The 27,501-nt window shown below is 39.8% G+C and overlaps 3 protein-coding genes across 8 annotated transcripts in view; 2 read left to right on the top strand and 1 right to left on the bottom strand.

Moving 5' to 3' along the window:
* slc38a10 (solute carrier family 38 member 10) overlaps positions 1 to 20,452 on the top strand; it is a 32,316-nt gene extending 11,864 nt beyond the window's left edge. For 4 of the 6 annotated variants that reach the window (XM_077503782.1, XM_077503784.1, XM_077503780.1 and 1 more), the window contains 12 exons: positions 290 to 414; positions 4,472 to 4,574; positions 5,683 to 5,865; positions 7,501 to 7,612; positions 9,578 to 9,684; positions 9,774 to 9,927; positions 11,746 to 11,916; positions 11,998 to 12,405; positions 13,092 to 13,157; positions 14,165 to 14,185; positions 14,666 to 14,806; positions 17,807 to 20,452. In XM_077503782.1, the coding sequence (XP_077359908.1) occupies positions 290 to 414; positions 4,472 to 4,574; positions 5,683 to 5,865; positions 7,501 to 7,612; positions 9,578 to 9,684; positions 9,774 to 9,927; positions 11,746 to 11,916; positions 11,998 to 12,405; positions 13,092 to 13,157; positions 14,165 to 14,185; positions 14,666 to 14,806; positions 17,807 to 18,915 (2,700 nt within the window). In that variant the 3' untranslated portion in view covers positions 18,916 to 20,452. Of the gene's footprint in view, positions 1 to 289; positions 415 to 926; positions 1,052 to 4,471; positions 4,575 to 5,682; positions 5,866 to 7,500; positions 7,613 to 9,577; positions 9,685 to 9,773; positions 9,928 to 11,745; positions 11,917 to 11,997; positions 12,406 to 13,091; positions 13,158 to 14,164; positions 14,186 to 14,665; positions 14,807 to 17,806 lie in introns of all 6 variants that reach the window. The other 2 variants (XM_077503781.1, XM_077503783.1) reach the window with 2 other exon arrangements.
* Positions 20,453 to 20,518: 66 nt separating this feature from the next.
* ndufaf8 (NADH:ubiquinone oxidoreductase complex assembly factor 8) lies at positions 20,519 to 21,510 on the bottom strand. The gene is made up of 3 exons (XM_077503788.1): positions 21,198 to 21,510; positions 20,869 to 20,979; positions 20,519 to 20,799 (listed from the first exon to the last, which is right to left on the bottom strand). The coding sequence occupies exons 1-3, from the start codon at positions 21,276 to 21,278 to the stop codon at positions 20,779 to 20,781; spliced, it is 213 nt and encodes a 70-aa protein (XP_077359914.1). The 5' UTR covers positions 21,279 to 21,510; the 3' UTR covers positions 20,519 to 20,778.
* Positions 21,511 to 21,809: 299 nt separating this feature from the next.
* On the top strand, positions 21,810 to 26,606 carry tepsin (TEPSIN adaptor related protein complex 4 accessory protein). The gene is made up of 13 exons (XM_077503787.1): positions 21,810 to 21,949; positions 22,225 to 22,297; positions 22,401 to 22,492; positions 22,655 to 22,748; positions 22,829 to 22,896; positions 22,979 to 23,060; positions 23,208 to 23,279; positions 23,364 to 23,552; positions 23,641 to 23,827; positions 23,915 to 24,028; positions 24,291 to 24,369; positions 25,438 to 25,572; positions 25,654 to 26,606. Exons 1-13 carry the CDS (start codon positions 21,911 to 21,913, stop codon positions 26,056 to 26,058), a joined length of 1,629 nt encoding a protein of 542 aa, XP_077359913.1. The 5' UTR covers positions 21,810 to 21,910; the 3' UTR covers positions 26,059 to 26,606.
* Positions 26,607 to 27,501: the final 895 nt, after the last annotated feature.

Below are 27,501 nucleotides of genomic sequence, written 5' to 3'. Positions count from 1 at the left end.
TTTTGGGGATCCGGAGTCCAGCAACTTTTTCTGCCTGTTGCAACTCATCTGCGCGTTCTCACATTCACTCCTGCTTCCACAGACTTCTCACTACAGCTTGCAGCAACTCTAACCCGGAATCGTTTTTATGACGCGTGTCTGCTGTTAGTAGATGCAGGCCCAGCCTGGGTCCATTTAGAACCCTGAACCCGCTAACAGTCACAAATCTGCTTCTCATCCTTCCCACCTTCCCTGTTCTGACACCCTTTCCTACTACTCCCCTCTCTCCTGCCTGCTGCTCATGTTGTAGATAGTGTTGTCGTCGCTGCGCTATGGCATAGTGTCAGGCTCCTGGTTGGAGCGGGTTCACCTGTGGCGCTTGAGGGGCGTCATTCAGTGCCTGCCCATTATCGCCACCACCTTCTGCTGTCACCCGTAAGTAAACCATGGAACCCACCACGAGGTTATTACACTATCAAGGAGGGCAGTGAAGGAGCTTGTAATTCATTACACCCCGTAAAAAAAAAAGTTTTGCCAGCTTTTCCTCATTTCTCACGTTTGGATTCGGCTTTTCCCTCAAACGTCACGTGTGTGTGTATGTGTCTGGATGGCAGGGCGGGGTGGTAATAGCCGAGTGAAATATTTTTGGACCCCGTCTCATCAGGTTGAGCAGGCTGGTTGCAAATGGTGACAAGTGCTTTCCCAGAATTAACCTTACACGTTTCTCAATTTGATTTTATGACATCGCCATGTTCCTCACGCCCATCTTTCAGGTTTCTGTGCAGCATGGGGTGTCCACGTCCTCATTTCTGGTTCTCTCTCCTCCATTCATGAGTCATCAAATGCATGGGAGCAGCTTTGTTTTTACACTTCCTCCACCTGTCTTGATTTTCGGTTGCGCTGTAACCCCAACACCCCCCTCCCCCTCCCTCCCTCCTTCCCCTTAGATGGTGCTGTCTTCATTCAAACACGAGCTGCTCAGTGGCTGGTGGCTAGGGCAGGTCAATGCGATGCGATGGGAGGGGGTGTTTCGCTGTCTCCCCATCTGTGGGATGGCCTTCGCCTGTCAGTCGTAAGTACTCCTCTCGCACGGGACCGGACTGTAAACGTCTCACAAGCTCGAGTGACTGACATGTAGTCAAGTAGTCCCCGTAGACCCCATGGTGGATGGATGCTAACGCTTCTCCACGGGCTAATTCTTGCTGGGAGATGTAATGTGGATGCTGCATGGATCCTTGCATGATTCAATGAAAGCCACGACAGGGGGTGAATCTGACAATATACGGTGCAAGCGAATTATAATTGCACAAAGAGGCTGCTGATTCTGCTAATGCGCATCTCACAGCCACGTGGTAATTGAAGCAAATACAAGTCGGCTACCTCGCCAGTATTGTGCACATTACAGCTATTATATTAGACAATATATTCAATGGGAGTTTCTCACTGATCTTCTCATGCCATTAACTTTTTTTTTTTTCTTGAAGTAACACCACCGCATTTAAATTCTGACAGCTATAACGAACTTGTCAGTTTTTCTTCTCTTACACCCTTCTGCATGCTGTCTCTTTTTCTTTGCCTTCTCCGACTTTAGTCCATGCTTTGGGTTATTTAACTCATTCACTCGCAGCCATTTTCACTGAAGCAACCTTCCTTCGCTCCCGGAGAAAAAAAGTGAGAATTTTCACTTTAAAGTCAGAATTGTGAGAATAAAGTCCGAATCCTGCTAACTTTTTTTTTCTTCTCTTTACTGGCCCTAATCCTCTTCCGTAGATGCTAGATGAATTAGTATCTATTTTTAATCATTTCAATTAGGCGTCTCTGTGGTGTGTCAAATTCACAAGACACATTTATTTTCACTTTACAGGGGGGCCTTAGTAACTATAATAGTACAAAACCAACCACATTTCACTGTATAGCGGCGACGTTCATGAACAAATGAGGTGCGCGCATGCTTAAAGGGGAAGGACGTCTACCCGTGTGTTTGTGTGTGTGCGCGCGCGTGTCCGGGCGCCAGGTCCCACTAGTGGCGCTGAGTGATATTTGGCAGGATGATGTGTTTGGCCGCTTGTCAAGGACCGAGCGAGGCGGGAGCGCCGTTAGATGGCAGGCAGCGGAAGCCAAACCACTAATCAACACGCTGGACTGCGGCCCTCCTACAGACACACACTGATGCATTCACAGGCTGATTAAATAACTCTCAGCACATTGGAGTTTTATTACATTCATGAACCGTGTTTACTCCCCGTTACATCATTACTTAACATTGCCATTATGATAGAACGGGAGCTGGCCTTGTTGTTTTTTGGCTACAGGGTTGGATACTGACATAGTTACACTTAACTGTATGCACATTTTTATTTTTTTATTTTTTTTTTAAGTCAGTTAATTGAGCGGTGCATCAGTCCATGTTTGGTCCCTTATGCTTGTGTCGTATTTTTGCTTTTTATAGACTGCTTTAAGCTACTGTAAATAAAATCACAGCAGTCTGCGCTATTTTGCGACCATTTGCACACCTTCGCTCCCTTCTTACAGTACGCCATTTTATTTAACCTTGGCATTGAGATTTAATGGTTTGTGGATTAAGCACGGTGTGGGAGTGCAGGACAGTTCTTGCTCATAAACTTGCAAGCGTATGAAAAGTGAAACAGAAAAAAAAAAGAAAGAGATAATGAAAGTCATGGCCATTTGGGCCTTTCACTTTTTGTACATATAGGAAAGAGTAAGTTTATAATTCGCTTTAATCTGCCAGGCGCTAGTAGTTAATTACTGTATCATTCACTGGTTAATGTTACCACACCGCTTCCCAAAAATGTTATTTTTTGTAACCAAGCGGACACCAGCCTTGCCTACTGTCACCTCCTCCTGTCACAAACGCACACAACTCCCTCAACTGCCATTGCGTTATTTCCATCCACTGCTATTTGAAAATGACCGTGTAGTTCCTTTTCATGATCAGTTAGTACAATTAACATGATTTCCAGCGTGAGAATTGTACGCTGACACACCTGGGGAAAACTTGTTGCAGTCTGTGCCTGATTATTATTATGTATATTTTTTTATGAAGTCAATTTTACAGTGTTTGGCAACGCTGGTCTTCATAAGAATTGCCTAAAATATTTTTTTGTGTAGTAAATTTCAAACTTGGCTGAAATATAAGCAAAAAAATGACAGTTTCTAAATTTTATTATTTTATTTAAAAAAAAGAAAAAAAAAGCTGAATTTGATGGAAATTGTCCAATTGATCAATTACAGGTACATGTAATTGTTCTGGAAAAAAATATTAATATAATATGTATATAATGAGTAATATTTTCGACTTAAACAAAACAACCTCAGATTCAAGTTCATTATTTGACTTAATTGAGACAAGATCATCATTCTTTAAGCATTTTGTGACATTTTTGTCTGGTTCTCTACTGTGAGATTTTCTTATAAAATATGTGCCTTGGAGAAATCATGGTTGGGAAAAAAATGGTTTAGATTATGTTCTGAATAGAGCTGACAAACGATTACATTTTTTAATCAGATTACTCACATCTTAGAATTTTGATTAATCATGATTAATTGCTTCATCAAAAAAGGCTTTTTTGTAAATATTTTTTTGCCCGCCAAATTTAAAGAGCACTTATTTATTATGTGTTGGAACTTCTTCCAAAAATTTAATCCATTGCACACTCTCATTCTCTTCTTTTTCTAATTAGTTAATTAATTGCATAATTTAAAATGGGGGGTGGGGAATGACCCCAATATTTTGACATGAACAAATATTCTGAATGTCAGACACAAAAATGTATTAAATGCTTTCCTTTAATGCATGTAGTTATGTTTATTGCTTAAACGGATCCTCCGCGGTCAAAATTAATAGTGTGATTAATCTGCATGATTAATGCGATAATTTTAAAATTAATTAACTAATGCTATAACTTTGACAGCACTAGTTCTGAACCACAATTTTAGGCAACAGAGACCATAAAAACACTTTTTTTTATTTATTTATTTATTTTTTTATTTTTTTGGGTGACTTAACAAATGCAAGCACCAAATTAACTCTTTGACCGCCAAAAACGTTTAATAACGATTCGTAAAATCACGATATATGCCGCCATAAACGTTATATGACATCAACTACGTTTTGTTTTGTTTTTTTTAATATATCAATGGGTAGTGCAACATCTAAGTGCAGTGCTGCCTGGTCAATAGGTTGTGGAATCAAAAACACTCAATAACTGGTCAGCAGATGGCAGCATTGTATCTCTTTTCAATGGACTGCTGGTGGATGAAATTACAATAAAACATGACGAAATCTGATGAAATAGAACTTTTTCAAGGATGATGTGAATAGTCAAAGAGTTAACATTGACTGTATCGAATGGCATCGCTAACTTCTCATCCGGTAACATAGACGGCACACGAATGCAGCAACAACCCCCCAGTGTGTTGGCTCTAGCCTGGTTGTTTGTGTTGTAGTCTCTCGCATTCTTGTCTCTCGCAGTCAGGTGCTGCCGACCTACGACAGCCTGGACGAGCCGTCCGTCAAACGCATGAGCACCATCTTCACCTCGTCCCTCAATGTCGTCACTGTCTTCTACATCACTGTGAGTGGAGACGCACCCACTCGCCGCACCAGCTGTGTTGGACACACATTCAGTCCAATGCTATTGTCCATCCAAAACATCATTATGACGCTCGTGTTTTTATTGCGCATGATGATGTGCAGATAGCCAAGTCAATCGAGGACAGTCATTCTGGATGTGTGAGGTATTAGTTTTTTCAGCCTTGTGCAGAAGATTAAAGAGGAGAAAAGTAATAAAGCAGCATTGGTTAAATCAGATTGCTACATTCTCAATTCATAAAGGGAAGTTGTATACAAAAAGTCATGAACTTGAGCAATTTTCGTCTTTCAGGTAAAATGAACAGAAATCTTTGCAACTTAATTTGACAGTTAAGGTTTTGAATGCATCTGTTCAGACACTAAATTACATGCATATATATATATATATATATATATATATATATAGAGAGAGAGAGAGACCAGATTTTAGTCCAAGTTCAATTTAATTTAATAAGAATTTTCCAAATATTTAACATGCATTATATACAGTGTAGAGGTGTGAATTGCCTAGTACCTGATGATTCGATTCGTATCATGATTCATAGGTCACGATTCAATACCGATTAATCCCGATAAGAATCTATAAATTATTGTGATTTTTTATTTTTTTTTTATTTTTTAGAAATTACTAATCAGTAAACTTGTACATGTAAACTGTAAGAGTTGTATAAAAATGTATTTATTTATCTGAAAGTTCATTGTTATAACTGTGAGCCACTATATTTAACAAACAGGTTGCAGTCTCGTTCATGTTTGAACAGCGTTGAAATAAAATATTAAAGCTTAATGTTCCATTAATATAATCTTCTTTGATGCTTAAGGTGTGAATCCCAACCCTAAGTAAGACATTTTGTTGAATATTTCCATCAAAAATTGATGTTTAAACATCGATTCGAATCAATTTGAGAATTGCACGCTGTAATATCACTATACATTGCCAAATCGATTTTTTTTAACACCCCTAATTCAATGTAATTTCATATTAATGTTTTTTTTTTTAGCCCTTTTTTTCCGCCAATTTAAGTTATAATGCCATTTTATTGTGTTTTAATGTGTCTAAATAACTACACACTGAGCCTTCTTGCTTCCAGGTGGGCTTCTTTGGCTACGTCAGCTTCACGGAGAACATTGCGGGCAACGTGTTGATGAACTTCCCTTCCAACCTGGTGACCGAGGTGATCCGGGTGGGCTTCATGATGTCCGTGGCCGTCGGCTTCCCGATGATGATCTTACCGTGCCGCCAGGCCATCAACACCATGCTCTTCGAGCAGCAGGTGATCTCGGAAGTTCTTTTCCACCGCCACACAGAAAATGGCCGCCTATCAGCGTCTATGTTTGCTGTGCTTGATTAGAAACTGCTGAGTCATTCTCAGTGTGTGACCTATGTAAGCACAGTTCTTCGCAAATATACCAAGAAAGGAACTCGTCGTGACCTCAATTTCAGTAGGGTTGTTTTTTACCCCCTTCATATCCACACGTGAGCTTTGGTACACAAACACAGCTGACTTCAGCGCCATACATCGACAGGGGGACATCAAACACAAACAGGCGTCAAAATCGAGGCTCAGTAGCCGGAGCTGGCCTGCCACATCATTTTATGTGGTAATCTTCAGCAAATCGGGTGCCTCTATTTCATGTTTCATGCTAAAATCTTGACCAAAAGTCTTTGGGGGAAAAATGTCAGTGTATGCAAACGATAGGTGATGGCACAAATCTCCTAGAATGCATCTTTCTCACCATTTTCAAAATTTAAATAAAGGTGGAACATGTTCAACAAACAAGAAAGTCCAGTTGCCTTGATTTGACAATTTGCGCTTGAGATATTCTCGCAAGACCCTCCCGCTGTGCACAAAAAAAAAAATCAGGTGGCGTTTTGACTTTGGCCTGACTCTTGTCTAACATGTAGTTCTGCCACTGATCTTTATTGATGATGTCTCACTTTATCTATATTTGAAATTGATTATCGGACTGGTTGCTCTAAATTGTGGGCCAGTCTCTTGGGGTAAAATGAAGGAAAATAATAATTAAAAAGCACTGCATTGGCCCCAAAAGATGCCGGCCCACCGGGCATCTGCCCTGTATGCCAAATGGCCAGTCTAGCCCTGCCCCTCACTGACACTGACTTTATTGTAAAATGGTTGAACATTTTTTTCCCCTTTGACTTCTGCTTTCAAAATTTCTTATCTATAATTATGACATGCAAATTGTCACTGTTGGGTGGGATCCTCCTATGTCCAAATTTGGTCAGTTTAATCTTTTCAATTTGTACTATTGGTTAGTCACAACGTAATTTTTATTTATTTTTTTACCAATAATTGACTAATCAATCAAGTGTTGAAAATGGCTTGCTGTCTTTTTTTTTTTTTTTTTTTTCTTTTTTAGAAATGTAGGGAATCCACCTGACGCCATTATCTATTAATATGAGGCGGTTATACATTTATTAGGTTTGAGTCGGCCGTCTGAGGGAAAGCATAACTACAACGTTGCCTGCAACAAAAACAAGTTTGACACCCCCGCAACACACAGTATCTCATAATCAAAATTTGAAAAATCTCTTCAAGTGTTTGTCCACATGCACACCTACTCTGAAGTTTAAATAATATTTAATATTTATATTTGATGTCTATATTTGATTTACATGTGAAATTTGCTTTTGTAATAACGTTGTTTTAGATAATGCTGGCGTAGCAAACTAATATTTTGATTTTGGTTAGTGTTAGTGCGTGTAAATGTTTTTCTTTATTCTACTGGGCAGTGAGAGGATTCAAAAGTGAAATGAAAGCAATATATAGAAGATATTGCATAACCGTCTGTAACCTACAGAAACGAAAATCCAATGTAGACAGTCATAATGAACCAAATTTTTGTTGTGCTGTTTTTCAATAGTCGTCTTATTTTCTCCCTTGCAGCAAAAAGATGGGACATTTGCTGCCGGTGGATACATGCCGCCTCTGCGCTTCAAGATGATCACCCTCAGCATCGTTTTTGGCACCATGCTGGGAGGCATTCTCATCCCCAACGGTACAGTCGCTGTGTGTCTGCGTGCAGCTTGTTGACTGGCGCTCTGGAAAAGGTGCACGTGTTTCTTTGTGTGGGCAGAGTCGCTGGGACGCTTTAACGACCCGCGCGAATGTGACTTTATGAGTCAGTGACTGTCACACCGGAACACAGTCCTTAAATCAGGGCTCTAACTTTTATTTCCTTTCAGATGGGTAGACAGAGGGTTATTGGCGGTATTCCCGCAGACGTTCGCACACAACACGTCCACGTACACACACCGCTGTAATGTTGCTGACGTTGCATCAGGTTCACTCTGCATTGGTCCCACTCACAGCTCCAAAAATGGTGGAAGAGTTGCAACTGTTATAATGAGTTTTCTTGCATTCGTCCTTTTTATGGGGGACTGCGCGTTAAAGCTTTGATAGGTTGGCCGCAAACAAAAACACTGTGCTTGGCTCTTTGTGTATCTAATCAGACTAATAGGCTGAGGGGAAGGGAGGTAAGGACCCTGGGGAGAACAGACACTAAATCTGAGGGAGACAATATGGTGTCCGTCCTCTGGATAAGCGATAGTTCTCGGGGTCTGACACCCAGCCAACTCAGTCGACAGATACAGGGGGTGGGCCGAGGGCAGCCCGCCGCCAGGAGCAGGATGCCAGGGATGCGAGCCCAGAGCGAGGGGCTGGGCGGCAGCTGATTATGAATGGCAGTTGAATGGAGCGACAGATAAGGAGCATGCATTTGGGGAGCAAGAGACAAATCCCCTTTGCCATTGTGTATTGTGACAAAATCAGGTGACTTTGTGTTTACAAGCACTTAGAGTGGCGGCAGCTCATCTCTCAAAAGTGTACCCAGCGCTAATCATGTCAGCTTTTCAATTTTTAATCAGTGGTGCTTATGGTACCTGCGCATCAGTGAAGATTTAACACAAAATAAACCTCTTAATACTACTGTTATATCCAGATCGCTGCAGATGTTATGGTTGTCGAACCTTACTAAGGCAAATATGAAATCTGATTGATTAATCTTTGCTAATATAGTTCAAGATGCACTAGCATTCACCAATGATTCTGAAGGCTCTGGGTACGTTATATTGACATGGCAACACATAGAGGCTGTATCTGATTCGACAAAAAAATTGAACATCAGTGGAGATTCTGGAGAATTATTAATTTGATTTCTTGGAACAAATATTATAATTTTTGGTTGTATATGTACTAGGTCTGTGCGGCCCAGTGTTATTTTAGTTAACGAAAAAACTAAACTTAAAAAAAATAATAATAATAATAATCCTTAACGAAATAAAAGAAAAACGAAAACACTTAAAAACAAAACAAAACAAAAAACAAACAAACAAACAAAAAAACGATAACTGAAACTACATTTTATGTTCACAAAACTAACTATAACTATAATGACTTTGTTTTGTTATTTGGTAACATTATTAATTTAATGCATCACCCTAACCCTTTGGGGATTATTTTAAATGTGGGTTTAAGTATATTTATTTCGATATTAACCGGAAGAAAGTGTGTCACACAAAAGTGACGTCATCTAGCAGCAGCCAATAGAAAACCACTTGTCAGATGACATCACTCCTAGGCAACAATCGGTTATCTTAGATCGATAATCAGTTGGCTCGCCTGCTTTTTCATTTAGCTCACCCGAAATGCAAGGTAAGAAATGCGTTACTTTTTTAAATTTTACTATGGTGTTTATTAAATATTGCACACAAGTAATAAACTTTTTTTTTTTTAAAGGAAAATAAATCCGAGCTAAAAACTAAGCTTTTTTTTTTTTTTTTTACTAAAATTAATAAAAACTAACAGAACTACCCTGAAAACTAAACCGAACTCAATTTAAAAAACAAAACACAATTAAAATGAAAATTCCAAAACTATAATAACCCGTGTTGCTTATTTAAAAAAAAAAAAAAAAACACTGTGGGGCTACAACGTGAACTTGTCTGCTCTTGTGTCTCTATAGTGGAAACCATTTTGGGTCTGACGGGAGCCACCATGGGTAGCCTCATCTGCTTCATATGCCCCGCTCTTATCTACAGGAAAATCCAGAAGAATAGCATCATAGCTCAGGTGCCATAAGTCCGACTTTTTGGATCAAAATGTATCATAATCAACAACTAACAAGTATGTCTCCTGTCCTGTTTCTCACCGGCCAACAGCTCGTGCTTTGCGTGGGCCTGGGCATCCTTCTCATCAGCACCATCACCACTTTGTCCATCTCAGCCCAGGGCCCCAGCACCAAAGTCCAAGCTCCTCCTCCTCCAGCACCCGACAAGAGCAACATGCAACTACCAGACATCATTGAGCTGCACGGTAAAACACAATGACTTGGTGGCTCTAACACGTTAGCTAATAAGGCTAACGTTGACTTCAACAAGGGCAACCATGTCCTGCACAAGAAATGTAAGGAAATTGTGATCCTCATAGTGTGAGGGTCCAGGAAAAAAAAAAAGAAAAAAGGTGAAATAAAGCGACATTATTTTTCATCCCATGCCCAACAGAATGACTGATAGGGAGACAGGCGGGGCAAGGAGATAAGACTTTGATAGTATCTCTGAGCATCTCTGAGCGCCTGACATTGATGGAGCAAGAGTGATGCCCTTCAGACTGAGGCAATTTTCTTTCCACCCCTCTTCCTCATTTCCTCTTGACACCCTTCCCCCACCAAAGTCCGTCTTTACCCATCTTCTTCCAATATCTCCTTGGGCACCTCAAAAAGGCCTTTAAGCTGCATCTATATAAAGGAGAGGAGGTTAATATTAGTTTGGCAGCGAGAGCAACTGGAGGTAGGAAAGAAAGCTGAACGTTGACGGGTTGAGTTGCACTTCCTCGCCTCATGCTATAGTTTTACCAGTAGATATACTGCGATCTGTTGCCCCCGCTTCGCTCCTGCATCCTCCACCTGTTTCCTGTTTGTCACCTCCATTTCATCTTATTGCCATGGGGTGATATAGTAATACATTTTATCCGTGTATTGTTCTTGTCAGCAGGGGCTGCCACCTAGTGGAGGTTTTTGCATCAATAAGAGCTGTTCAGATTTACTTAACTTCTAAAAAGCATAATGAATCAACATTGCATTGAAAGATTTATTTCTCTTTGCCAAAGGGCAAGGTAGCAAAATTATTCAAAGTTGGAACCCTTCCTTGGTAATGAATGTGAATGTGTGCTAATTTACAGGAATTAATTAACACGCAGTTGTATTTGTTAACATATCACCCTGACAGAATTTGTGTACGATTTTACTCAAATACATTTATTGTATGTTTAATAGAATTCAAATTAAACTAAAGCATATCTGAAATGCATAAGTGTACCAGGTTAATCAATACATTTATTTTATGTGTAATAGAATGCAAATTAAACTGTAAATTATATCAGAAGGGCACACTCATTAAACTAAACATAACAATAAAGAAAATAAATAGATGCTCCAAATTCAGTTGTGAAAAAAATAACTGTCCGATATTTCACAATTTCTGCCAGGTTCTGTAAACTTCTGAGTACAACTAACTGTAAATAAATAAAAATTATGCATGTAAAAGGCAACTTAAATGTACTGTAGTTAAAAAATAATCTCACAGAATAAATGTGGTTAAAAAATATATTACCAGTTTCTAGAATTATTGAGGCCATACAACTGTTTATTTTAAACATGTGTTGTTAAAACAAATAACTAAATTATTACTATGTGGTTTACAATAAGTAATCAAATAAATCATGTAAAAAGACTTAAAATATATATTTTATAATCATTTACATGATCACAAATCAAAATGTGTATTTTCTAAATTATTACCTACACTGTAAAAATGGGGAGTGACAAAAAGCCTAGTAAAGATTGATGCACTCATAAATTCTAAGTAAATATTACAAGGGGTTTAGCTAAAGTTTCTGATATGAAAAAATTTTACTAGATTTTTTTTCCAAGTAAATATAAATCCCCATTGTGTAATTCCTAATGGTCCAAAAATTCGCAAGTTTCCAGAAATTTTCTGGTCCTTGGTAACATCTGACAAGAGGAAATGGTGCAACAGATGGCATGTAAATGTACTGTTTCATAGTTAAGTAATCAGAGAAGTAATTAAAAACATAATGCCCCATGGAAATGACATTTTATTTTTTTATCCATAGAGAATCTTCCAAATGTGAAGCCAGTAGGCATCGACAAGCCTGACCTGCCATTAGTGGATGAGCAGCAAGCTAACAAGAGGCAACCAGTGGAACCCCTCCAGATTAAAGGACCAGTGGGACTGCCTGAGATCAAGAAGGAGGAAGAGGTGCAGTTGGACCGCCCTGATGCTGGTAAGGAAACCGAACTCGGGCTAGAACATGACCCTGCTTCGAAATTGTACCTCGTGAAACCCGACTTGTCTTTCCACACAGGCGTAGCCTTGCCGGAGGGAGAAGCCCACCGCCACGAACCGCCCATCCCGCGCGACGAGGTCCAGATTGACACCAGAAAGAACAATGCAGAATTGGAGGAGGAAAAGAAAGTGATGGAGGAAGATCACAAAAGGGAGGTCGAGCCAGGCGGAGGTCAGGATGCCGTTAAAATAGAGGAGAGCGCGGAAAACGTACTGAAGCCCGCTGTAGTGGTTGTGAAGAAAGAGGAGGCGGACATGGGCGGAGGTGAGGTGCGGTCCAATGAGGTGCTTGAGAATGCGGCGGAGAAGAAACAAGACGTACCCTTGAAAGAAGTGGAGAAGCGAGACGGCGTGAAAGACCCACTCGCTGAACACGTCGATGAAGCTGCAGTCAAAGTGGACAAAGTTGCCGAGGCTGGAGAGAAACGTGAGTGGTTGATATTTCACAACTACTATATTTCATGTGTTAAACTCGAGGTGTGCGGCTCAGTTCTGGCCTGTTATGTCTTTTTATATGGCCCGCAAAAGCTTGCACTAAATCTTCTACTAGCGTCTTTAGTGATTATGTAATATGATGGGATGCTTAACTCATTCAGTCGCCGCCATTTTCACAGAAGCAATCCAGTTAGCTCCCGGCCGTTTTACTGAATTTTGACTGATTTTACAAGGTCCACAGAAAATTGTGTTCAATTGCTATAAAAGCATGGAAACTACCAAAGATTAAACATTAATTGTAGATGGCCCTGGTTGATCTCCTTTGCTCTGCTGCCACCTGCTGGCCGTTTGTGTAATAACTACCATTTCTGCCACCGTTCTTTGGAGTTGAGAGGCTAAAAAAACAAAAAACAAAAAAAACAACTTATAAATACGTCTTTGGGACACTTAAAACATAAAAAAAAAACGTATTTACACGTTATTGGGAGCAAATGAGTTAATTGGGTTCTGAAAGAGGACCTTTTTTTTTTTTTAAGGAGACTTTATATTTTGTAAGGTAGTGTGATATATTTTTTATGTAAAATATGTGTATCAATGTTATAATACACTGGTCTAGAAAATTTAAAAAAAAAATAGCATGTTGTATCTCACTGACGTTGATATTTGATGTGATTTTAGTGCCACCTGCTGCTGAAGATGCTCAAGCTGGAGACAGCAAAGATGCTGGAGATGAGAAAATGGATGGTGAGTGGGAAGTGTGCATTTACCGGTCGTTTCTTTACAATGAATAAATACAGGTCTTCAACCATGTAAAGAAAGATTCTAGTTGAGAATACATGTGTATCATAAGCGTAATGAAGGACATTTTTTTATCAAACCGAAAATGTGAGACATGATCTGCAGTATACCACGTGCCACTTTTGATCTCACTTTGCTTCTTTTATCATCGCTGTGATCCCTTCCCGCTTACTGCACTCTTTAAAGATAAACGTGGGGGAACTGAAGCAGAGCCGCTTTCTCCGACATTCCAAACATAGCAGGATATACGCTTGGCATTTTATTTTACAGCGTTCCCTCGTTTATCGCAGGTTCATCTTTCGCGGCCTTGCTGTTTTGTGGATTTTTTTACAGAATTTTATTTTATTTTGGTTTGTTTATTTTTTTTTTTGGGGGGGGGGGTCTTTGCGTGGCCCGAATCTCTCGAACCCTACATTGCTTTCCGGAGATAGAAAATATATACTGTGCTGTATAATGAGTCAATTTAAAAAATAAAAAAAATAAAAAGATTGAAAAAATGACTCTAAATGAAAAAAAACATAAATGATGAATGAAAAAGCATTCATAATAAACTAAAAATCATACCAAAACGAAAAAGCATAATAAATGAAAAAAAAATATATAGTGTTGAATAATAAGTAAATAAAACATACTTTTAATTAAAAAAATGAATGTAAATGAAAAAAGAACATACATTATGATAATGAAAAGGCATTTATAATAAGTAAAAATCATACCAAAAGGAAAAGAATATAGTAAACGAAAAAATATATATATAATTAAGGAGAATTATTTTTTAAAAACACAAATTTCCATTTTCACGGGTAGTTTTTGGAACGTACCACCTGCAATAAACAAGGGAACACTGTATTTCTTTTTATTTCGGCACATTCTCATTCTGTTGTTGACTTCTGCCCCCTCTCTCTCCTCCTAAATCTTTTGACCTCTTTGCTCCTTTCTCTGCCGGATCACAGTGATAAAAAAGCTGGTTGCAGGTACGACAACCCTCTCGCTCCACCTTCTCATGGTCTGTTACTAAAATTTGAAAGCACCGCATTTATTTATCCCTGTGTGTTCACGGAGATATTTCATTGTAGCAATATAGCATCTTGTGTGATTTACTCAACTCACCAATCCCCTCTCCTCTAACATAGTTCTCGTTAGCTAGTTCTTGTAGTGTTTAGATAGCGTTGACTTGTGTTAGATAATGCATTCATCTATTAAAGAAGTCCGTGTACACTCACCGGACACTTACTTAACAAAGTAATAGAATGCTGACTTTGTTGTCAAAGTAGGTATTAATTTAACAGTTTTCTTAATGCATCATTTTTTTTCTCCATTTGGAAAGTGTCCAGCAAGTGTACACTCCTTTCACATTCCCCTTCTCCCATTGAAACCCTCGGTCATGCTAACTAAGGGCTTCTACAATCTCCTTTATCACTTGAATGAATATTGTGTTGTCCCCATCCCCGTAGAAGGCCAGCTGGACCACGCGGTACTGCTGCAGGTCATCAAGGAGCAGCAGGAGCAGCAGAAGAGACTTCTCGACCAGCAGGAGAAGCTTCTGGCAGTCATAGAAGAGCAGCACAAGGAAATCCACCAGAAGCAGCCAGGCGGTATGTGTACTATTTTGCACGTTTTGATTGTCATGAAAAAAAAAACGAGTGAATTAAGGGTGTCACGATTTCGATTTTTTATCGAAATCGATCGAAATTACGTCACGATTTCGAGCATCGAAATAGAAGAGAGGACACACGATTCGATGCCCCCCCCCCCCCCCCCCCCCCCCCCCCCCCGCGCCCGCCGCCACCGCCGCCACCTCCCAGGAAAGCAAATGAGACGCAGCCATTCAGCTACTAGCTAACGGCACTTGTTAGCTGACTTCTCCTGCAGTCATGATGGCAAGCGCGGACAGACACAGCAATGGTGCTTCAAGCCGCTCCCGCTTCTCTCGTCACCAGTTTGGAAACATTTTGCGTTCCCGGTGAGTTATGTCGACAACGTTCACGTTGTCGATAAAAAGACCACAGTTGCAAGATATGCTATGTGCGCGTACTGTACTCGGCCACGGTGTTACGCCCGGCTCGTCAAGGGGAAGGGAAGTAACACAATAACAGAAAATATAGAGTAGATAAACACGGGTCGACTTTAACATCTGAGTAGTTTTAATTGAAATTTCAGGCAGGGGTTTGACAAGGGAGTGAAAGTGGAAGGTGAACAAATAATAACCGCATTTGACAGAACTGACAGAACGGAGGAGAAACAACAATAACCAATAGGGGTATAATACACGGATACACAATAGCGTCGCGCTGGCACAGTCGTCCAATCGGAGTGTCGCGCTGGCACAGTCGTCCAATCGGAGTGTCGCGCTGGCACAGTCCTCCAATCAGAGTGTCGCGCTGGCGCATTCAAACTGAAGTACCATTATACGGGCACCAGCCGACACAAACACACACACACATACATACTAGGGGAGCGGAGCCGGCGGCGGGCCCGAGCCGCCAGCCGTAACAACGGGAAACACGACAAACATGACGGGACATTTACGCAGGCATCACAAAGATTTAGATTTATCAAATTCAACTAGAAGTGGGAAAACAACGGTCCAACCAACTATTTCATCCTCATTTACAGTGAAACTTCCACACACTTCAGCTCGCGCGAAACGCCAGATCCATAGGTCTATTTATAGCAGCAGACCTGCAGCCTTGGAAAACGCTGGATTCAAACATTTAATTAGTGTACTTGAACCACGCTACAGTATGCCCAGCAACTGTAAATGTTGGGATATAGTTTGTTCAGGCTGTATTTGTTCCATGACTTTGGATACAATATATTTTTTGTTGTTGTTGCACATTATTTTAAGAGGAACGCACAGCACACTGTTGTAACCAAAAACAGTCAATAGATGGCAGGCACCCACTGTGACTTTTTGTTTTTGTTTTTTTATTTTTTATTTTACACTTCGGTAAGAACAAGACGGTTAACTTTATATTGTAAATAAATTCTTTGAATTTGATCATTCCTGCCTAATGTCAATTATCATATATTACATAAATTTACACAAAAATAATATGGAAATTGCATCACCTATATGTAGCCGATCTTTTGAAATAAGATTTACTGTACAATGAATAGAACCAATGATCATAGACTAGCCTTAGCCTACAGAAGCATATGCCTCTGTGTTATAAAGTGGGGGAGCGGAAAAAAAAAAAAAATCGAAAAAAAAAATCGAATCGTGACCCCAAAATCGAAATTTAAATCGAATCGTGGAGTTGGCGAATCGTGACACCCCTAGAGTGAATGAATCCTCACTAGGGAATTGTGAAATATTTATAGTCGCTCTTTACACCAATTACTACTTACCTATTAGCTAATGTTTTAGTGCCATCTTGTGTCATGTTAGGGTATTTCAGAAAGAGCATAAAAACGGGAATAGCTAAGGATAGGTTCGACAGGAAAAAAAATATATGAATAAAATACTGAACCGTTAGAGTTTAAAGCATGGTTCAGCAACCTTTCCTGTCTAAAGAGCCATTTTAGGTCAAATAAATAACCAAAAATCAGTCTGACGCCGCAAAGCATTTTGAACATTGTGATGAACGAAACAGTGTATTAGTGTTGTACCATAACAGAAAAATATGCACCATTTTCTTCTTTAGTCTTCATTTTTTTTGTTTCTAATTTTTCATACTTCATTTTTCATACATTTTAGACTTTTCTTACTATCTAGCATTGTTGGCAATTTTAGGGACGTGGTAATTTTCTGCCTTTGCTTCCTTTTTTGAACATTTTATGGCTATTGTTTGACATTTTTTTCTGCCTTTTTTGCTCAGAATTTTCTGAGATTTTTGGCAATTTTGTGGACATTTTATAGTAATTTTCTGCTTTTCCTCTTTGAAACATTTTCACGTAACTTTTTCATCTACCTTTTTCTACAACTTAAACATTTGGACTGACTTTTTTAATATTAAATTTTTATTTAGTCATTAATTCATTTGCAGAATATTTTATCTAAAAAAAATAAAAATAAATATGTAAAAATATATATATATATATATTTCTACTTTCTACTTTTTTTTTTTTTTAAGAGATCTTCAGACAACCTCAGGTTACAAAACTATTTCTATGACGATTAACCCAATTCAACCCGCTGGTAAGTGTGATGGACAAGAATAATTTAACTTACAGGGCTCAAAAAAATGTTACTGGGTAATCTTTCAAAAATATTTTCAGTATATATTGTCAGAATACATTTCTTGAATGAAATGTATGCATTTGCACATGTTTGGAATAAATTATCACTTGACCAGAGCTGTTTACTTCCTGGTTACACATTGAGAAGTTGACTTCCTCAATGTGTACATTTTTTTTAATTGATTATTTAAAGGTCCATAAATGACACCTGATTTAGATTTTTATATTTCTGCAAAAAAATTGGGATTAAATGGATCAATATAGGCTGTTATAAATACTCCTGGGAGGGGGGGTACAATTATTCAGGGCCCAGTTCCTGTCACCCACAAATAACTGTGCTTTATTGTAATGCGTATTTAGATTTCTAAAACTGCACCTAAGTGTTCATCCATTGATATGTGCTGCTCCTGCAGACCTCCAGGAGCACGCGGAGGAAGCAGATGGAGGGGCGGCGAAGCCCCGAGACTCAGCCTCAGATTTGCAACAGCCTGATGAACCAGGAGCCGCCGGCGCTCCGCAAGCTGCCGTGGCCGAGCCTCGCGCTGTGGTGCCGAATCCAGCTCAGGCTGTGGACAATAAAGGACCCGAGGTCGACAAAGTTGCTCTTCCGGCGCCTTACAAAGAGAACAACGCAGTCGAGTCCCATCAGGAGAGTGAGCTGGGGGCGAGAGGAGTGCCTCTAATGAGGAGAAAACCCGAGGTCCAACAGCCATTAGCTCAAAATGAACACATTACCCAAGTTGGAGTTGAGGAACACAAGCTAGATGATGAAAAACAGAAGTTGGACAACGAGGCCCAAGTCAAGCTGGAACAGCTTGAGAGGGAGAAGAAGGAAAAAGTGGCGAGAGAAAGATTAGAAAAAGAACAGCTGGAGAGGGAGGCCAAAGAAAAGCTGGCCAGAGAGCAGGAGCGGCTTGAGAGGGAGAAGATCGAGAGAGAAGTGCAGGCTCGGGTGGAAAAGGAACGGCTGGAGAGGGAAAGGAGGGAGAAGCTGGAGAAAGAGAAGGCGCTAAAGGAGAAATTAGCGCAGGAGGAGAAAGCCGCCGGAGAGAGACGGCAGCAGGAGATTGAAAAAGCAGACAAAGCTTCGCTTGAGCAAAACGAAAAGGAGGCGCAGGAGCGAGCCAAACAAGCCCCGAACGCCGCCGCGCAGGGGCTTCCGAAAGAAGACGGCGAAGCTTTGAAGAAGGGCGGACGAGACCTCAAAGAGAAAGCCGCCGCCGAAGCCGACCCGAGAGAGGACGGCGAAGACGGGCCGGTCGAAGCCCGCGCCGGCCCTCGGGGCTCCCGCGAGAACGCGCGGGACGAGGGGGGGCTGGATCTAAAGCGGAGGCGCCGGGCCCTGGGCCGCGGCGAAGACGCCGGTGCGCCGGAGGCGCCCAGAGCCGTGCACGGGCTGGAGCCCCTGCTGGAGCTGGGGGGGCCCGACCTGCACGTCGCCCTTGAGGAGAAGCTGCTGGCGGGGGCAATGGTGCACTCGCGGCAGATTAAGCAGACCTCAGAGGGCAAGGAGATGAAATGACACGCGTCACATCACGCATTCTCATTAACACTTCCACCTGGACAGACTTCAAATTTATACAAGGAGACCATGACGTCGTTGCCTTCATAATTGTTACACAGAAATACAGTGGTGCCTTGAGATGTGAAAATAATTCTTGTTCTTGTGTAGGCGACTTAGCCACCGGGGACAGTAAAGAGTCATTAAGACAAAAACGAAGAAGACTTTCACAACTACTGTAACTCAGTAAATTGTGGTACTATGAGTCTTTGTTTTTGTTTTGTTTTTTTGTTTGTTTTTTGTGATATTGTCTACATGTGTTGATGTGATGATGCACTGATTGTGTTGAAATAGCTGTTGCTTAAAGGGCTACGACGACGCAAATGCTATTCGTTAGCCCCTCGATGGCATATTGCTTTGCGCTTTAGCATTCAGCTAGTGTAGTTATTTGGAATACCAGTGTCATATTCTCAATTTTAATTGACAAAAAACTTTGCTTGAAGCCATTTTGAAGGATTGTTCACAATTGTTGTAAAGTTAGTTGAATTACTTATCTCAGATTTTCTCGTATCTCTTGGCACCACTGTATACTACTCAGCTTTCAGGTAACATTTCACGATGAACCTTATTTTTTATTAGGATTGTTTTTTTTTGTGGTTTTTTTAAACAGTCTTCTTCATCAAGCTTTTCATTTTTCACATCACGTTACCAAGATGTCATAAATGTCATCAGCAGCTTGAAACAGAGACTGGAGGAGTCACTAAAAGGCACCGAAGTGGACATCCCTGTAAATGTTCGCGGTAAAAACACGTAAATTTTGCTCCTTATTAGAGAGAAGCAGTTTAGAGGTCAAATGAAGTTCACCTGTAAAGGTTCAAATGCATTTTAGGTTAATCCTTAAATTTCCCTTAAGAATATTCTGGACTTGTTTCTCCAAGTAGTGGCTTTAGTGAAAGTTTAAAATATTTCAAAGTCCTTATTAAGGAGCAATGAGTTTGTACATATTAAGTTATTGTCTTGTGGGACAGAATTTGAGGATTAAATTGTTTAAATGTACATACAGTTAATCTATGCAAATACATCTATTGAGGGTGGATAATATCTAATGAATATCATGAGTCACTTTATTTTTTTCGGTCACATTTACCGTTGACTTGCCCATTCTTGTTTTCTGCATGTTTCCCCACTCTGACGTTGAGGTGTAAATACTGTAAATCTTGATCTGATATTGCGTATACTTTTTGAGACTCAAGTTCAACACAACGCTGGAGCTGCCTGTTAAGACTTTTGATTCTTCACTCATGACTGAAGATGCTCATTCAATTTCCCACTTTGATTTCTGTGCCTTGTAATCCATGTGCAGCAGTGGCCATGTCAGGTATTTTTGCTGTAGAATCACAGTGATTTATTGAACAAGCAGCAGTATTGTATCAGAAATGTAGTGCAAACCGTTTTGTCAGCACATGCGTCGCTTTTGTACAGAGGTATTTTCTGACTATTTTTCTATTTACAGTTTTTATGTGTGTTCAGATGATAATAAAGGCTCCATCACAATGGTGCAAGTCCTCTGGCGTACACAACTATTTACACAAACTCCACACAGGATGAGTTTTAAACTCAAAACTTCAGAATTGTGCAATTTATTAACATTGCTATAGAAATGTTTGAGTTTTTCATAAATACCACATGCTGGACGGTCCTTTTTTTAAATGCATTATTTATGACACCCATTCAGTACATTCCCAGTCAAACGTGATTTTGCAACATTCCAGGTCTTCATTCGGAATGATTTCAATCTTAATGACTTAAAAAGTCTCCATGCAAACCCGGCTGTTCATGACTTCATTGTCACAGTTGACATCCTCAAACCCAAATTGGGATTTTTCATTTGAGATTTTTCTTGGCCTGTAACAAAGGAGATAGCTATCAATAAAAGAGACCTGTAGATCAATTTCCCACTAGTAAGTTACTTACAGCGTTTGCAAAGCACGTCTTAAGGGCTGCAAATTCTTGAGCACAATGGTCTTTCTTCAACTCCTGCTTGCTTGTTGTGGTAGCTGCCACACATTTGCCATAAGCTGCTGCCTGAATTACAAACATAGGACGAGAGACCAAGCAAAACCATAGGTTTCTTGTAAATAATTTTAGAACAGCGGTGGGAAGTAACTAAGTACAGATATTTCGTTACTTCATAGGTTTTCAGTGGCTTGTGTAAAGATTTTAAAACAATATAATCACCTCGCAATCAGCTGGTTTTCAAAGAAAGCTAGCTCGGAAATGAAATGTGAATAAGTGGCGCTTACCTCTTCTGCACATTGTGCAAAGGATTCTGTAAAACGTCTGAGTTTCTCTCGGCTACGATGCCAAACATTTGACCCAGACATCGTGCCGTTATGACCTAAACTACAATTACCTTATCGCAGCCTTTTAATATTAAGAACCCAAGGGTTCCGGAAGGTTTGCTAATTTCTCAGGTTATTTTTTTTTTATGTGTCAAACATTTTTTAAGTGTTCAGAAACAGGAAAATACACGAGAGGGTAACACTTCGTAACTACATGGACGCCGCCATTACGTTCTCTGCGTAAACAAACAGCGGCGCAATATTCTGCATTGTAATTCGAGTATTCTGTTGTCAATCAAGCGATGCGTTGAGGGATTGGTTGGTTCACCTTTTTAGGCGTTTCCGAATTACTTTTTTTCTGTAGTCACGCAGCTTCCTTACGAATGTTTGCTGAGAAGTTCTTTAATGTATCAAGACGTTTTTATAAAGAAATAACAACAAAAATACCAGACGGTTTAGATTATTTTTGTATTCTGATTTGCTCGTTGGTTCGTCCACCAAAAGTCGTTGCCAATTTTGAATGCAGTGATTGGTTGTTAGTTTCCTAAACAGCCAATGGATTTTCCCCGTAGATGTTTACATTCTGTTCTATGATTGGCTAGCTGTCAGAACCAGCTCCGCCTCAACCGTGGTTGTCTGAAAGATGAGTAACCCGCAGAGAGGATTGCTAAATCATGGCTACATTCATGGAACGGTTAGCTTTCCTTCAGAAAGTAAGTGACAGTTGTTTTGACGATTAGTTATTAAATCAGACATGAGCTAAATGGACTATGACACTGTTTCCATTTTGTCTACGTGTCGCCGTCATCCCCCTAAGTGGTTAGCAATAGCCTGCTAGCTACAACCGACAGTATGGATTGTTGTCATTTTTATTTATCATTACATGTTGTCAGAGTTTCATCGTAGCTGCTATTTAAGGAATTAACTCAAGACACGAGTGTATTTATGTGTATACTAACAAAATCTCTTCACACTTCCACTACTGAAGGTCCCGACTCTGATGAAGGCGACAGCTGATGATGAGAGTCCCTGTCCTGGCTACATTTTCCAAGAAATTGGAAGTATCCTTTGGCTTCCCGTTATGCATTCCACGTTCGTCGCAGGGACTTTAAATTCAAGAAGAATACACGTTATCGGAAGCCCTTAACGGCCATCCCTTTGCAGAAATCTCCCACGAGTCTTTGGCAAGTGATCAGTGTTTGTTAGAGTACCTGCTAGAGAGGCTTCAAGTCGAGTCCTGTCATGTCAAGCTCAAGGTGAGTCACTTTGTTTATGATTCTTCATCTATTGCAGTAATGTCTATTTACTTGTAGCCATCTGTAATATTATATTTATTGTAATGCGTATATTATATAAAATCTAAATATATAAATATAATTTATATATTATATATTGATCCTCATCCTCTTGTGTTTCAGGTGCTGAAGATCTTTGTTCATCTGTGCAGTCATGGCTCCAAACATTTCCTCACTGAACTCAGGAGGAATTCCACTTTCATTCAGCAAGCATCAGGTTGGACATGTGATAACTCTACTCTATGGCTGTTGTAGCCTGAATATTCAATATTATTATAATTATTATTATTTTTTTAGTATACAGTGGGCCTCCTGATCCCATCCACGGCACAGCTTTGTATCAGAAAGTGAGAAACACGGCACAGGTCAGGCTAGAATTCTATTTCAATACTCAAAATGTAAAAAAAAAAACTACAAAAGTGAAAAAATATCTTTTCTTGTTTGCAGGAAGTTGCCCGGCTGCTTTTCACTGATACGTTTTACGTAAAAAGTGGTGTGCTGCCATTTAACATGGGAACCTCAACAATGGGTGAGTAATGACAAAAGTGTTTATTTTGTTTTATTATTTACAAATTACATGTATTGTTAGTTGTCTTGTCCTGTTTCAAACTGATTTTTTTTCCCCCCATTTCAAATGCATCTGCTGTGCTCCTTTGACTTCAGTCTCTCTGTCCAGGTATGGGATCAGCAGCCTCCCACAGGGCAGGAATGCAGGGCTTCGGGTACAATCCAGTGAAGCAGGGGGCAGGTGAGTCGCTCTCCGTCCAAGTCGCACTTTCTCCTGCGCAGATTTTAACCTTCATTTTTCCTACCTCCCGCGTTTTTAAATCAGGCAACGACTCACTTCTGGATAAGATCCAGAAAGCTGCGGAAGTAGTCGCCAGCGCCGTCATCCCCCCGACGGAACACCAGGGCATCCGTCTCCACGACAACCACTACCGGGCTGTCGTGGCGCCATCTGCGCCGATAGAAGTGGCCGTACCAGCATGTGCCTACAGTCTGCCTGCTCCCAGACTAAAAGGTCCAAAATGACTCAATCTATTTATTTAATTGATTAAAATGTATTTGTAAACATAGAAGGTCTTACTACTCATGTGGGTTCACTCCAGGAGTGACTCAGCGTTGTCCAGGGCAGGTCGGAGGCGGCTGGGAAGAGACTGACAGTGGCAACAACTCGTCTCACAACTCATCTCAGGATATTTCCACCAATAGCAGGGCCTCCGCGGGGAGCAAGTCGGCGTGCACTGGCAGCCAATCAGGAGCCAGCAGAGAAAGCAGCGGGGACCTATCGGAGCGGTGAGTACGGATTACCTGATAATGAACTTGACCGTCTCTCAACTTTTGCCGACATGATTGGAAATCAATCATACGCTTCTCCGTCAGGGTGGAAGCGTTGCAGTTGGGGGACTGCGGCCAGGAGATGGCGCTCATCAGCAAGCTGATGGAAGGCTCCAGAGTGTTTCTGTCCAATGAGGAGAGCCAGCACTTTATCAAAGAGTCAGTACAGAAGCTTCATTGTATTGTGCTCATCTTACAAGTATTTAAGATCAGAAAAAAATGTGCTTCTAAAAGCCGCACTTGAGAGCGTCGTCATGCGTGAGACATCACGTGAGTGAACATGAAAGGATTCACTAAGTCGGCTCATTCAAGAACAGTCTGTGCTTTGAGGGGTTTCGCTACGTTGTTATTTGTGGCGCTGCATGTGAGTCCAGTATTTTGTATCTGTTGACATTTGTGTCTTTGTTTTTAATCCTGTCAGATGCTCCACTCTTAACTGTGAGGTTGTTGTGGAGTTGCTCTCGAGTCGGCTGCAAGATCCCTCCAACACTGTTAACATGGTAATGTGTCCATTTTCGGTACAGTGACAGACCAAAACCCACGGCAAAGACCAAAATTAGCATTAATAATTAATATTTGTCACAAAATGATGCTTTGAGATGTGTAATTTGTTCTGTGACCATGCTCATAACTCAAATTCTCATATTTTAAATTATCTTTCACCTTTGAAATAAACAAAACGTCAATCATTTATAGTTTTGCAAACAATAATTATTATTATAATAAAGAAAATAAATAGCAATATGTAATATTTTACTAGTTAAAGCGTTTTACTACATTTCCTTTCAGATGGTCAAAAGTTACTCCTCAATAAGCTGCAATTGTAATAGTCGTTCCTCGCAGAGGATTAAGAATATATCCTATAATTATATCCTATAATAAGTTACAATTTGGTAAATTTCATTTTTTTCTTTTTATCTATACTATTGATCATTTCACACTTGCGGGTGTTATTTAGTTATTTATTTATTCTTACTCATTATTGATCAATTTTTCTGAGGACGCAATGTTAATAGTTGAACAAACGTGGCATTTTTTTTTTTTTTGAGTCTCCTGAAAAGTGACTATTTTGGAAGTACAAGGTTTCAGCCCGACGCCAGTTATGTGCTTTCAATTTGTTCACACGGGTGCTATTAAGGTTAGCCGTTTGTTAGCATTAGACTAAACTGAATTTTAAAAAGGCAAATCTGTAGTGTTGTTTTGATTAAACAAGTAATTGTCTTTCTTTCATGTTTATTTGATGGTGAACTTCAACTGGGAGAGGCATTTGACAGCTTGGAGCTTCTTTTGTTTTTGCTAAATTGTTCACTAAATAAATGAGTACAATTGAACTTGTAAGTCAGATTAGTAGTACTTCAATGGACCACTATCTTAACTCATTCACTGCCAGTTCAGGAAAATAACTAAATAAATCTTTGACGTCTAAATCCGTCTATGGCAATGAATGTGTTAGGAGTATGTCAACAACAACTTTATCTTTAGTTGAATTATTGTACCCTGTCAATAGCTATTAGCAAACTAATGCTAGCTATTAGCAATCATAATGTGCTTTTTCTTTGAAACCACAGAGGGCATTGTGCGCCGTCGCCTGCCTCATGACTGCCGACCTTCTGTCTCTTGAGCAAATTTTCGGAGCGACGCAACGTAGGCTCCGTCAGCTCAGTGAGGGCCCCCCGGGACCCGTGGCCAACAAAGCCACGAAGGTACAAAAGCTGTGAAATGTTCAAAAGCGATAACGACGGCAGGAGATAACACTACGTTCTCTTCCTATCTGCTTCGACCAGATCCTGAGACAGTTCAAGGCCCTGACGGGTGGAGTTCACCATCCTGCCAAACGGGAAGCGGCCGGCAGCACTCAGCAAGTCAACCACACATCTAGTCAACTTATTACATCGACGTATTCGGATTCCGGAGAGCCCGCGCCCGTGGACAGCTGTGAGAAACCTCCACTAACTGAGCAACGGGCGCTCATGGCTCCTGTTAGGACTGAGCCTTGTGTGGAAAGACCGTCCCTGTTCAGTGGTATGAAGCTGGTAAACAGGACGAGGACCCTGTGCGAGACCAGCACGGCCTACGTGGACCCGGGCTCACTACGGAACTCGGGAAAAGAGAAGCAACCTGACAGCCCAGCTTCGGTTGTGTCTGATAGTAGCCAGCAGTCGTCCGCCTTCTCGTTTCTCAACTCTTGACCTCAAGCGAGATGCTTTGCACCGTTTAAAAGTGTTGCAGAGCCGATTAAAAAAAAAAAAAAAAAAGTATCATGTTAGAGGTGGGCATTTATTTAAATATGTTTACATTTTTTTTAAATTATATTTTTACATATGCGCCGAAGATGACAAACAAAAATGTAATGTTGTGGAGATACAGTATGGCTTATCGAGTTGTTTTATCTCAGGATTCGTTTTAGGAAACAAAAACAACCTCCAACTGAACCTCCAACTTGCACTGAAGTAGCTTTTATTCAAGACCCGCTATCTTAACTAGAGCTGTCTTCCAGTGTTTGCTAATTATACAAATGCAAACATGGTTATGAGATTATTATTTGTTGTTTACAGCTGGACTAACATGCAAATGGTGCAAGAGTGCATGTTAAAATTGTGTTAGAGAAGCAACGTTTTAGAGAAGCAACATCAAAGTGGCATTTGGAGTCGATATTTAACGCAGAATATTTGCAACAATGGCAATTCGTCATGTAAACAAATAAAAGCAGATCGACTTTTTGGTTTTTGTAGCAGTATGAGTGGCCCAAAATTATTTGAAAATTTGTGAGGACCTAAAATATTTGGCAGGATTAGGTAGAGCTTGTCTGGGTCATGTACAGTAATAGTATAATTAATGTCTGCATAACTATATTATTCTGCCTCCTTGTGGCCAACCGAGCACACCAGGAGCAGCACAATGATTGCAGCATTAAATATCCTCAATTATGGGAAAAAAAAAAAAAAAAAAAGATTTTTGGCAATAATTGAAATCCCGATTATTTAAACAATTATTTTATGTTTTGTTTTGTTTTTTGGTAGAAAATGTTTAAGCATTTAAAAATATTAAAACCCTTTAATGGCCAGACTAAGAAATTGTCATTGGAGAAAAAAAAAAATGTCTTGCATTTCCTGGTTAATGGGGACACAACAAAAACGCATGTAAATAAAAAAAAAATATATATATATATATATTTAAAATGAGTTGGTTTATTTCCAAACAAATGTCTAAAATTTAAAAACTAAAGTTTAAGACCAAATATATATTTATAATAAATATTTATGTTGGCAAAAACTGGAAGTTAGAGTGCACTGTGGAGTAGGATAATCATTTTTTTTTGGTACAAGATAATTTTTAAATGTAAAAAAACGAAAAAAATATTAAGACAAAATTCTTTGCAACACTATATTTCTGCAAGTTCCTTTTCGATGAAACTGAATGTATTAAATTATTTTCAAAATTTAAAAAATGTACAAATTTAAACAATAAAAAAAATGTAGTACTAATCTTTTTTATAATTATGCTGATTTTCTAATTGTAGACTGTAATAATTAAAATTGTAATTGAATTTAGATTAATTTCACAGCTCTAAGTCGTAACACGATCTGTTTAAATCTTTAAAAAAATATATATATATATATTTTGTACATGGC

This window comes from Festucalex cinctus, chromosome 17 (assembly GCF_051991245.1).
Source record: "Festucalex cinctus isolate MCC-2025b chromosome 17, RoL_Fcin_1.0, whole genome shotgun sequence".
NCBI classification, from domain to species: Eukaryota; Metazoa; Chordata; class Actinopteri; order Syngnathiformes; family Syngnathidae; genus Festucalex; species Festucalex cinctus.
The sequence above is the reverse complement of the archived record's forward strand: the minus strand, read 5'-3'. Positions and strand labels throughout refer to the sequence as shown.